This window comes from Cynara cardunculus (genome assembly GCF_001531365.2).
Source record: "Cynara cardunculus var. scolymus isolate 2C chromosome LG 3, CcrdV1, whole genome shotgun sequence".
NCBI classification, from domain to species: domain Eukaryota; kingdom Viridiplantae; phylum Streptophyta; class Magnoliopsida; order Asterales; family Asteraceae; genus Cynara; species Cynara cardunculus.
The window spans coordinates 5,166,578-5,179,882 of NC_037530.1; the positions used below are offsets into that span (position 1 = coordinate 5,166,578).

At 30.5% G+C, this 13,305-nt stretch overlaps 1 protein-coding gene across 1 annotated transcript; it reads left to right on the forward strand.

Annotated features, from left to right (window-relative positions):
* The first annotated feature begins 10,531 nt into the window (after positions 1-10,531).
* On the forward strand, positions 10,532-12,521 carry LOC112510160 (probable (S)-N-methylcoclaurine 3'-hydroxylase isozyme 2). The gene is made up of 2 exons (XM_025115477.1): positions 10,532-11,443; positions 11,868-12,521. The coding sequence occupies exons 1-2, from the start codon at positions 10,532-10,534 to the stop codon at positions 12,471-12,473; spliced, it is 1,518 nt and encodes a 505-aa protein (XP_024971245.1). The 3' UTR covers positions 12,474-12,521.
* Positions 12,522-13,305: the final 784 nt, after the last annotated feature.

Here is a 13,305-nt window from a genome sequence, read left to right on the forward strand (position 1 = left end):
CAAGTGGGTGATAAGTTAAGATTGTGACACCCAGGGTGTGTTGGTGACTAATAAGTCACGACTAGTATAAAACACTACCCGGACAAGTGGGTGATCAATCGAGATTGAAGTATCAACCCAGGGTGTGTTTGTGACTAAATGACCCATTCCAGACAGATAATTTATGACATCTCATTTCTTTCAGTGTTGCATGTTTTCAGAAATTGCATGCTACTTGGTACAAGGTTTACAAGTTGAAATGCATAACGTACAATGTTTTTATACACGAAACCATGAACTCACTGAGTTTTATAAGCTGACTATAGTATGCATCTCAGGCCCAGGTAGTTCGAGGACGGATAAAGGCAAGGACATGCTTAGAGTGTTGCTTATTATCATCTCATTTTAGTCTTTTGTCTAAGATGCGCTGTAATGATCTTTTGTAACTTAACCCCAAGAGAAAGTGGGTTAGAACTTAAGTTAGATTTTGACGATTCAAAGACTTCCGCTGTAATAGTTTAAATGGTTTTAAATTAGCCGTTACTTTGGTGTATTTATTAAGGAAATGTTTCAGATTACGTGACATCTCTCTTGATGAAAATGAGGGTGTTACATTAAGTTTTTAGAATAATTCTTTTAATAAATAAATCATGATATTTTTAGAAATTGGTTATGTACATTATTTTTAAGAGAGAACCCTACACCTTGAACATTAAATAAACTATTAAACTTTTAGAGTTTGGTTACCTACATTATTTTAACCTAAAAAGGGTACCTGTAAAAGGCTGGGAAGATTTTAACTTAAAGGCAAATCCTAAATGGTTTTACTGTTTCCAAAACCCTACGTCATTTTGACTCTCGCACCCAACGACATCGTTCCCTTTCACCACCCCTGTACACCCCAAAACCGGAACATAGCGACTAAAAATTAAATAAGAATAAATTGATTTTCTAAAGGTCAACACTTGATGACTTATAATGACAACCTAAGATTTAATGTCAAAATTTAACAGTCGCGATTTTCAAAGTACGGAAGATGTTCCTAAATAGTTAAATCTTTCTCATGCCTCTAACTACCACTCAACTCTTCATAATGTTGCTGGTACAATTCTCCAACAAGGAGTCAATAACCTGTTGCACATGCTTACAAGAAAAAGTGTTAGGATTAACGTCCAATGAATTAAAGCAGTTTTTATCTTTAATATCAATGGTAAAATTGAAGAATGTTATTTAAACCATAGATTCTCAAATGAAATGTATTTAATATAAAAACAACATTTTTTCCAAAATCCACCATTTTCGTGATGAAAGCTCGGTGATCTAAGCACTCATTTTAACATGAAACCAAAACCCAATACTCATCCCAAACATGAATAAAGTTTAATATTCAAATATTGAAAACATAGATAAAACTATATTATCCAAACATCAAAACATGAACAAGGCTCAATATTTAAAAATACAAATTATGGATAACACTTCATATTCAAAAAGACACCGAAAACTTTGCATCATAGAGTTGTCTTATTTTGGATGACCCTCTTTGAAATTTATAACCATTGTTTGAATCAAAATCAATCAAATGGTAAAAAATTATAGCGCAAATATAAAATTGAAACTAAGGATAATGACTTGATAATATGAGGTTTGATTGCAAATCTGATAGTTTGGAAGAAGATAATGGATGTCGTAAAGCGTGATTGTTGCTTTGAGATCTATAACAATAGTTGAAATCAAAACCAACCAATTGATAAATTTTTTGTGCAAATGATACATTTTTTTTTCCTTAACAAGAGTAGTGATTAGCGTGCATTGCGTGATTCTACTGTGTTTTACTATTTATAATAACATGTAGTTTAAGTATCTATTATATCACTTATATATATATATATATATAGAGAGAGAGAGAGAGACAGAGAGAGAGAGAGAGTGTGAGAGAAGCGATCAAATGAAACACACCCTCATTTGTACAAACCGTACAAACCACCCTCATACGTCGATTTCATTATTTAATCTTATAAAAAAAATTCACGAAATTGTTTAATCTTGTGAAATTGTTTCATATAATATTTTTTTTTTGATGAATTTGTTTCATATATGGTTATGAAATTGTTTCATACAATATTTAATGAAACTGTTTCATGTATTTCTCTAAAGTTAAAATAATGAAGATGATAATATCCATGATTAACACCCTCCACAATAAAAATGGTTAATCAAACTCTCATAATTACAAAAAATTGAACAAAATAAAAAATTATGATTGGTTGAATGAGGTTTGCACTGTTTGTACAAATTGAGTGATTTTTATTTGAACGTTCCTATATATATATATATATATATATACATATATATAGGGGCTTAATCAAATGAGAACTGATTATTTGTGGTAACTGTGAGATCCAATCTCAACCACAAATCAACGGATAAATTAGGAAATTAATAATTATGGTAGTTTGAGTTAAAATTATAATTAGAGGACATTTTAGGTATTTTTAAAAAACTCTTCTCTTCTCTCTTCTCTCTCCTCTCTCAGCTCTTATCTTTCCGACCTCCAATCTCCGGCCTCCGGTGAACAAAAATCCGGCAGATACCAAATAATCACAAAGATACACAATATGATACCATTGTGATATACAGTGGTACTCAAATGGTATCACAGTATATCACAATGGGTATCGTAGTATATCACAATGGGTATCACATTATGTATCTTTGTGATTACTTGGTATCTGCCGGATTTTTGTTCTTCGGAGGCCGGAAATTGGAGGTCGGAGAGATGAGAGATGAGAGAGGAGAGAGAAGAGAGGAGTTTTTTAAAAATACCTAAAATGTCCTCTAATTATAATTTTAACTCAAACTACCATAATTATTAATTTCTTAATTTATCCGTTGATTTGTGGTTGAGATTGGATCTCACAGTTACCACAAACTAATCAGTTCTCTCTTGAATGGGCCTATATATATATATATATATATATATATATATATATAATGAAAGAGTTGACTTCATGACGTGTTTTCATCTGTTGTTAGTATTCTCCAAATCGTGATTTACGGTGTTGGATGGGTGTTATAAATATAAATACATTCCAAAGTTTTCAGACATATCGCACTTCCGCTCGAGTCGAGTGTAACACCTCAAGATCACATTTGCATATAAACATATATTTCCATATATCAAGAAATATAATTTACACATTCGGTCTCAATCTTTTACAAAAGCTATATTACAAATAGTTAACAACTTTTTCAAAACAAACTTATACAACACATGAATACATAACAAGTATTCAGATATAAAAGAAGAATATGCTAGCCCAAAAACCCATACAAGCATAATATAATACTTCATAATTTCCCCTTTTCTTATCCTCTGGTTGTGCCTGACCTATAATGCACATTTTTAAAACACAAAATGAGGGTTAGACCTTGAAGTCTAATGAAAAATCCTTTTGATGCAATTACATGGTGAATAATCACCAAATTACATTTATGAACTCATATTTGTAATAATAACCAATATACATCTTTTTGATGTAATGAACCACATTTATCGTATCCAAATATCCAAATAACTTGATAAACACATTCTGAGTAAACTTGTCGCATCATATAGATGATTATATGATCTTTCTCGCATCACATGGGTGAGACAAACTCATTTCCTCGCAACACATTGGTACGAGAACTTCAATTCATCGCATCACACTGGTACGATAAACCCAAATTGTCGCATCACACAGGTATGATAAGTCAATTTTGTCGCATCACAAGGATGCGATAAACTCACTCCTCGCATCATAAAGGTGCGATAACCACTTTTTATCGCATCAATAGGATGCGAAACTCTCAGTTATCACATCACACAGATGTGACAACTCTAAGTCCTCGCATCATAAGGATGCGTTAACATTGAATGTTTGATCAAAACCCAGATTTTATAACTCATGATTTTATCACCCTTATCCTGGTGTACACATGTCCTTGATATGTCTGTCACTCTTATTAACCGAAATACACTTCTCCTTAAGACGTCACCCTTATTATAACACATGGTATAAACATATCAAAACTCACAATCATGTTAATTATAACATCCAAAAACAGTTTTATAAACATCTCCTCATATAGAGAACCATGCAGTTCTATTTTTCCAAATTACCAAATAAGGAAAATTTGTAATTAACTCACCTTATAAATCACAAAGAGATGAAGATACAAAGATGAACAACAACAAATTATCCAAACAATAGCACATAATCAACTTCTCTAGTTTCCCTCTTAGGTTTCTATTTTGTCGAGTTCAAAGGATTTAAACACATAACCAACTAAAACTCCTTAACTTACCAACATATTCAAAAACAACCCTGATTTTTATAACCGAATTATCCGATTATCACATCGAGACTTTACAATTTTTTTTTCAAATTGAGTTTTGATCACCGCCAACGTACAGTACCGAACACTAGTAATAGAATGTAGATTTTTTGTATATGGCAAGAGTCCTCATAGCCACATTTGCAAGAGTTCATATGTTAAATCCATTTCTTTGAAGCAATTGTGCAATTCTTTCCTCATTCGTCACTCATGATTTCATTTGTTAGAAAAAAAAAAGCAAAATGTTTAGCATAATACACATTTACATATTACACTTCCAATTAAATATAAGTGATAAAGTAATAAAAATAGAAACTAAACACAATAATACTGAAAAAAATAAAATTTATCAATTTTCAGGGAATCTTTATTCAAGTTGTTGCTATCAAAACACTTTTAAGATAAGTATAGATCGAGAGAAAGTAAGGAAATCTTCGATTTCAAAGCCAGTATGTGATAGTCCCTTAAAAGTATACTTGAAAGGAAATTGAGTCACATAACAACCCGTGTAATTTATATATGAACTAATTAATTTAATTACTATAAACATGTGTGATTCACATATGAACTAATTAACCGATTCGCTTATGAACTATAAGTTCATATGCACTTGTTTGATGTCTATTTGTAAAAATTACGAAATGCAGCCTATTTTTTGCCTGATCAGTAAAATCGGCAGATCTTTACCAGTCAAAGTTGTAATTATTGACCAGTCAAAGCCACAATCATTGGCCAATCTTGATTGAATGAAGGACTAAACTCACTCATTTACGTCTCAAATACTTATTAATTTTCAAGTAAACCTCTCCCTATATATGTATTAACTGATGATTGATTGTAATAAATATTCATTTATATATTAATGATTCTTAATTAAAAGAATATGAAAGGTGTTTTTAGTTGACGAGTTATTTTATATATCGAAAAATAATCTATATATAATATAACATTCTATTAACTAATATTTCATTTAAAATGAAAAAATTGATTCTATTTTAATTCATTCATGTATATTGTTTAATTTTAATATAGATTAAAAAATGAAACCATATATATATATATATAAACATATATGTAGTAACTTTTTATATTTATTTAAAATTTATAAAATATTATTGTATATATCCATTTTTATATATAAATATATATATATATATATATATATATAAAGAGAGAGAGAGAGGGGGGGAGAGGGAGATAAGTTCATATAAGAATTATATAAGAGAATGATCAAATTATGTATAAAATTACATATGATTTTGCATTAATGGCTAAAAAAATGTCTGGACGACCCTAATTTAATCAAAAAATGTTGGATTAATGAAGTAAAATATTTGATTAAAAAAAATAATTTTAAAATAAAAACAATAACAAAGAATAAAAATATATAAAAGTAATAAAAAAAATGAAAAGGTGAAATCATTTAATGCATTACTTTAAGAAAATTTTAGAGTTTTAAGGTAGGTTTCTCTCCTTAATTCTCTTTGTCATAGTTTTTTTATATGTGTATATTAATAGTTTACTAATAAAATAAAAATAAAAATAATAAGTTGGATTGCTTATAAACATATTTTATAAATTTAATGTACCTTAATAATTAAAAAATAATAATAACTATAACTATAAATAAAAATGTTTAATGTTAATATAAAAACAATAACAAAGTAATAAAATATATAAAAGTAATAAAGAAACTGAAAAGGTGAAACCTCACAATTTTAATTTAAAAATAATTCAAAATTCTAATACAGTTCCAAAACAAACAATATAGGATTATACTTGACTCTCCCTCAATAGTCAATAGTCTTCATGCACAATTTTAATTTAAAATTAATTCAAAATTCCAATTCTCTTTTCATAATCTTTCTTAAGAAAACAAAAAAAAATATCGTTAATATAGAAAACTATATATGATTCATGTACAAAATCATATATGACATATATATATATATCCATTGATAAACCAAACGTCTGAATGGAATTTGGCCAACGAAATTGACCATTTCAATTTCATCAGATTCTATCAGAATTCTACGAATCAAATGTCCCCTTAATCCTATGAATGAAGTTAGTCTTAGGAAAAAAACAAACAAAATGAAAACCACAATAATAAAAGACGCAATTTTTAAAAACTAAAGACAAAAATAATTATAATCAACAAACTATTGGGAGGAAATCGTGATTTACTTTATATAATCTATACTATATTATAAAGTATTTGACAAAAATTCTTAAAAACCATTTTTATGCATGAAGTACTGTTTATTGATGCATATTACTTAAAATTCAAGATTACAAATAAATTGTGCGTAAGTACAACTTATTAAAGCTTTATGTTTGAATTCGTGTAACTAACTGCAGATAAACATAGTCAAATACAAGATAAAATTTTATTTTAAATATAAAAAATCTAGAATATAATTAGTCAAATACAACTTACATAGGGAAATTTTTTTGGGTGATTACTGATGGATCACCCAGTAAATACTAATGGTTTATAGAATTCTACGTGTTTTTGAAATAAATAGTAATTGATCAACCAGAGAATCATTGGGTAATCAGTCACTTATTTGAATTATTCATCAATTTTTGTGACGGTTTTATGACTAATCACTTTTCAATAACAGATTTTCTAGAAAAAAATTTATAAATAAAAGTCTTCTATTTAATAGTGTTGATGCATAATTTATAGTTTTATTATTAATTTTAATCATTAATTAAATATAGTTTAATAAATTAATAATATGCATATCGACCATTCGTGTGGCATTGCAAGATAGCTTGCATGTTCTGAAATAGCTTTTGCTGTAGTGTGGGTGTCAATTTTGTAGCAAAACAAACTAATCAATTTTTGTAATAACTGTATTAATTAGGGATAATTAAAAAGTCGACCAATCTAATACAATTTAATTTAACGTGAAATAACTCAATTTCAAATGATGTCTAATTGAGTTGTAAAATTTCAAACTGTAGATATTGAGTTACGTTTATTTGGACTCAACTCAACCCGATAAACCCGATATTCTTTTGTTTCTTGGATTTAATATGATTGTTGTGTCTTTATTAATATGTATATTAGACAACTACACTATCAGATACCTTTTTCATTTACATATATTTTCAATCTATCATCCATCTCTCTCTCTATATATAACTCCTATGTATATATAACTCCCTTTTATGTGTGTGTGTGTATATATATATATATAGAGAGAGAGAGAGAGAGAGAGAGATTTACTTTACAAACCACGTTATTTGTACAAACAATATAAATCTCATTTAACCAATCATAATTTTTTATTTTGTTCATTTTTTGAAATCATAAGAGGTTGATTAATCATTTTTATTGTTAGGTGTTAATAATGAATATTATCATCTTCATTATTTTAATTTTAGAGAAAAACATGAAACAATTTCATTAAAATTTCATAACCATATATAAAACAATTTCATCAAAAAAAAATTATATGAAAAAATTTCACAAGATTAAACAATTTCATGAAAAAAATCATAAGATTTAATAATGAAATCGACGGATGAGGATGGTTTGCACGGTTTGTACAAATTGGGTGGTTTGCATTTGATCGCTTCTCTCTCTCTCTCTCTCTCTCTCTCTATATATATATATATATGTATGTATATATATAAATTTAGAAAATTAATTGAATATGATATATTAAGATTAAGAAATATGGATAAGTTGTATCGAATGGTTGATGATGAAAAAGAAATTATGAGTAGACTAGAGAAAACAACATATTCAAGGTTATTAGCATATTTTGATGTACCAAAGTATCAACATGACCAACATGTATGATTTGAGCTAGTTATATATATATATATATATATATATATATATATATATATATATATATATAAATTGAGAAAATTAATTGAATATAATATATTTAAGATTAAGAAATATGAGTTTTATCAAATGGTTGATGAAGAAAAAAAGTTATGAGTAGACTAGAGAAAACAACATATTCAAGGTTAGGATAATATTTTGATGTAATAAAGTATCAACACGACCAACCCGTATGGTTTTGGGCTACTTTGGGCCGCATTTTGGTTTGTTGGGTTGAGATTTTTCAAACCGCAAGCATTTGGTTGGTTTGTTCAAATGTCTTAAACCCGATCAACGTTACCTATGAGCACCTCTAGTACCAATTTAATTGGTTGATAGTATCGTACCAACTATCGAAAGTTGGCTGGTATGTGGTATCATAAGTCATGTACCACGGTAATACTGTATCGTACCAACTTATTTTTAACTATTTATTAATTAAAGTTTAATCAATAATACAACATATTTTCATTTTTTAAAATTTCAATTATCTTATTTTTTAATTTTGTTAAATTATAGTATAGATGGATATACAAAAATTGTTTGAATTTATTCGCCTAACTCTAACAATTTTACTGACTTGCCCACACCTCCATCGTCTATCGTCGCTCCTCAATGATCCCTTGTATTAAACTATTAGTGATATTTATATTATAGGAAAGTTATTTGAATCCATGTATAAGTAAGGATAAATGGTACAACACATATTAACATGTTATTTGAATGCTCCATGATTTTAGTACATCCAGATCTTCTTGGTAAAGATGTCAATATAGATAAATTTGTACTTCAACTTTTACGATGTTGGTACAAAACCGACCAACGTTTACCAACCAAAAAAAGATTGGTACCTATTTAGTTGGTACCAAGTATAATTGGTTGGTACATGATATAAAAGTTAACGTACCAATTATAATTAATTGGTACACAGTATACCGGGAAAAAAAGGTACCATATTATGTTCATTCCTAAATATACATTTGGTACATAAGAAATGAGATAAAACAGTACAAAATATGGATCAATGTTTAACGTTGGACAAAACAATTGTTGCCTCCTCTTATATTATTAAATGTTTTTTCAAGATACCAAAAGCAATCTAATAGTAGTTGAATGGGTTTTCCAAGGGCTTTGAGCGCCTATGTGCATTGATGCTCTTGAAAAATGAAAATGGAACATATAATCTACGTGTCATGTATTAAAAAAACATTTAAGGACCGTTTATTAAACATTTATTTGGTAAGTGTTTACATGATAAATTTTCTTATCGGATGAACATGAGAAGGACCAAGAATCTTACCGAGTAAGAGCAATGAGAATGATGGAGAGTCTTACCTGATAAGTGATGATGACGACTCTTACCGAGGTAAGCGCTTACCGAGTAAATTGTTGAATTCGATATATTTTGATGTACTAAAACCTTGCGCATCAAAATAAATCATAGTGTTGACTCTTATCGGTAAACGCTTACCGGGTAAGCAATTGAGTAATCGGCCCCTTTAATTTGATATATGAATCTGGTATATTTATTAATTAAATAAATTATAAGACAAAAAGAAAAAGAAGAAGCAGAAGTGTGTTTACGGTGTTGTATAGTAAAATTTGGGGTTTCTAACCAAACTAACCTTTTAAAATAGATAATTTACAAATTTAACCCTAAAATTAAATTTTTTAAACAAATAATCATTCATTGCACTGTTAGTAAATTAATTTGTTTAAAAAATTTAATTTTAGGGCTAAAATTGTAAATTATCTATTTTAAAAGGTTAGTTTGGTGAGAAACCAGTAAAATTTGCATGTAAAATTAAAAAAAATGGAATGAGTTGTTTGTTTACCTCTTAATAGTTTCATTAAAAGACAATCTTTGAATCGTTAAGAGATGAATCTTGTTTGGCAAAAAAAAAAATCTGCTTCTTAATGGTTCTAAAACCCTCTAAATGATTTTGTATCCTGAAACTCTTTAACAATTAAGAGCCCTAATATCATTGTACATAATTACCAAACAATTATATTTCATTTTGCATTATATCATAAGAGCCTTTTGATCATTCTGATCACTTAATCATTCAGTATCAAACCATTCAGCAATTATCAAACGGGCCGGAAGTGATTTACATGATGTGATATATGACGTGAGTGGAGGTCGTACCTGTAATTTTCTTTATGGAAAAAGATACCTACTGCAACAAATAATAAACAAGAACACATTTAATTTTCAACGCCCCTCTCAATTTCATAAACAAAGCACTGTGCCTCTACATATTTGAGTGCTTATAAAATACGATTACATGCTTCAATAATGGAAACAATTCACCCAACATTGTAATGGAAATCACACGTTTTCTCATGGGAAATGGTCTCTTCTCGTCTCTCTTTCTTCTCTTAACACCCCTTGTCTTCGTCGTCGTCTTCTTCTTCACTAAAAAGTATTCCAGATCTGCAAAAAACCTGCCACCAGGGCCACCACCATGGCCGATCATCGGAAACCTACACCAAATAGGCGAGAGCCCTCAAGTTTCCATGGCCATCTTTGCTCAACAACATGGTCCACTCATCTCCCTTCACTTAGGCACTCAACTTCTTGTGGTGGCATCTTCTCCGGAAGCAGCCGCTGGCATCCTCAAGACTCAAGACCGCTTTCTTTCTTCTCGAGCAATTCCTAACGCCTATGATCATGCTTACTCTTCCTTCTACTTTATTTGGTCAACCAACTGTGGTGAACACTGGAAGTCACTAAGAACCCTTTGCCGAAACGATATGTTCTCGGTTAAAGCCTTGCAAGCCCAGTCTCGTTTAAGGCAGGAAAAGTTGGATCAAATGTTAGGGTTCCTGCGTGGCAAGAAGAACCAAGTTGTCAACATTGGGGATGTTGTCTTTACGACAATGTTCAACACAATGAGCCAAGTTATCTTTGCCAAAGATTTTCTTGGTTATGGCGATGAACATGGAACCGTTGGCGGCTTGAAATGGAAGCTTTCCACGCTGCTCAAGTACGTAACAAGACCAAATATAAGTGATTTTTACCCCATTTTTAGAAGATTTGATCTTCAAGGATTGAGGAAGGAGAACTTCAAAAATACCCAGGAAGTTTATAGCTTTTGGGAGGGAATGGTAGAAGAAAGAAGAGCTAAAATGAAGTCTTCCAAGATGGTGATCGAAGAAGAAGAAGAGAAATTGTTCTTAGATCGGTTACTTGAAAATGGATTCACAAACCAACAGATCAATATATGTGCTTTGGTAAGCTTTTCTTATCCCTTCTACCATAAATTGTTTGAATGTCGTGTCTGATTGGTTTGAGCTTGTTCCAAAGATCAAAAGTACCAGAAGGTGTCAGGTTCAAATTCATGTAAGAATAAAAATCCCTTTGTGGCTACGAAAGTTCAAATACAGTGACTCTAGGGTTATCTGCAAAACAGGTGGTCACCCTGGAATTAATCGGCTCGTATAACGGATTGGATATCTAGGTTAATAAAAAAAAATTGTTTGAGTAAGTTTTAGAAACATGTTTTTTCTCAATGTTTTCTATTTTTTTGGAGCAAGTCAACTCCTTATATGCTCGTTGAAAGGTTTTAAATTTTCAAACCCAAGAATAAATTTAATGTGAAGAATTTATAAGTTTTTTTTTTTAAGATTTTGATTGATTTTCATTTTACGTGTGTAGGATTTATTCATAGCAAGTACGGACACTACATCCTCAACCATTGAATGGACCATGGCCGAGTTGTTGAAAAATAAAGAAGCGATGTCCAAAGTACGACAAGAGTTGAAGTACAACACCAACTCCAACATCACACACGAATTTGAATTTTCTAAATTACCTTATCTAAATGCTTGTATTAAGGAAACACTAAGGTTACATCCTCCGGCGCCTTTCCTAATTCCTCGTCGTGCTGTCGAGACTTGTGAGGTTATGAACTACACGATCCCTCAAAATACCCAAATATTTATCAATGTTTGGGCAATCGCTCGTGATCCAAGAGTTTGGGAAGACCCCCTCTCGTATAAACCTGAAAGGTTTCTGGGCTTGAATTTGGATTTCAAAGGCCAGGACTTTGAGTACATACCATTTGGTGCAGGGAGGAGGATGTGTCCCGGTTTACCCTCTGGTATTAAGAGTGTTCAATCTATATTAGCATCGTTAATTCATGAATTCGATTGGGTTCTTCCCAATGACGAAGATCCTTCAAAGCTGGACATGAAGGAAAAATTTGGGGTGACACTGCAGAAGGAAAAACCTCTTCAACTCATTTTCAAAGATTTAAATTAATCTTTATTATGTAATTTTTTACCTCGTTGATTCAAGAAAATTTTGTTCAATATCCATACATTTGGGGGCTTTCATGCTTGGATTATTGATTTTGAGTTTTGGATGGAGAATCTTGGAGTTTGATTATGTTTAGATGTTGAATTGTGTATCAAAACCTTTGGAAATGTTCAAATAAATTGGTTTTATGTTGGTAAATGCATAGAATCGATGTTGGAATGTTGGATGTGGATTTTTGGGTTGAAATTAGAATTTCCGGACTGTGCAAAAGAAAACAGCGGGTGCCCGCGACTTGGGCCGCGTGGCTAGTCGCATAAATCCCTGTTTGTGCGTTTTAAAGATTCATCGATTCTCATAGTGGGTTCAGTTTGGGACGCTGTTTAAAAGTGTTGCTTAGGCGGTTATAAAAGTGATTAGTGAATTAATTGAGGAGGTTTAACACCCTTTTTCTGATTCGGTGAATTCAGGTTTTCGGTTGTTGGATTGTTGTCCTTCGAGCCTATATTAAGGTTTTGGACTGCAAGTGAGCTTCTCTTGTTATTTTTTTTTTGACAAACGTATACCCATCAGTTATGTTAGAATTGTTATCTGATTGAATTCACATAGTTTGCATCATGTACTTGAAAAATGATTATTTGCTCGGTGTGAGTTCTTGGTGTCTGAGTGTGTATTATGATGTTTTGATGTACAGGAAATGTGTACCCGAATGGAGCACATGAATTCGTTTCATGTAGCTCACTTATAAAAAATCTCTCATTTGAACTTAACTTAGATTTTAGAAAATCATGTGTTTTATATGCTCAGAAGATATACATAAAGACACTTTTTTTTTAAA

Excerpts from the sequence above, each read along its gene's own strand:
- LOC112510160 (XM_025115477.1), top strand. The coding sequence starts at position 10,532 with ATGGAAATCACACGTTTTCTCATGGGAAATGGTCTCTTCTCGTCTCTC. Across the intron at positions 11,444-11,867 it reads AGATCAATATATGTGCTTTG|GATTTATTCATAGCAAGTAC; the intron begins GTAAGCTTTTCT and ends TTACGTGTGTAG.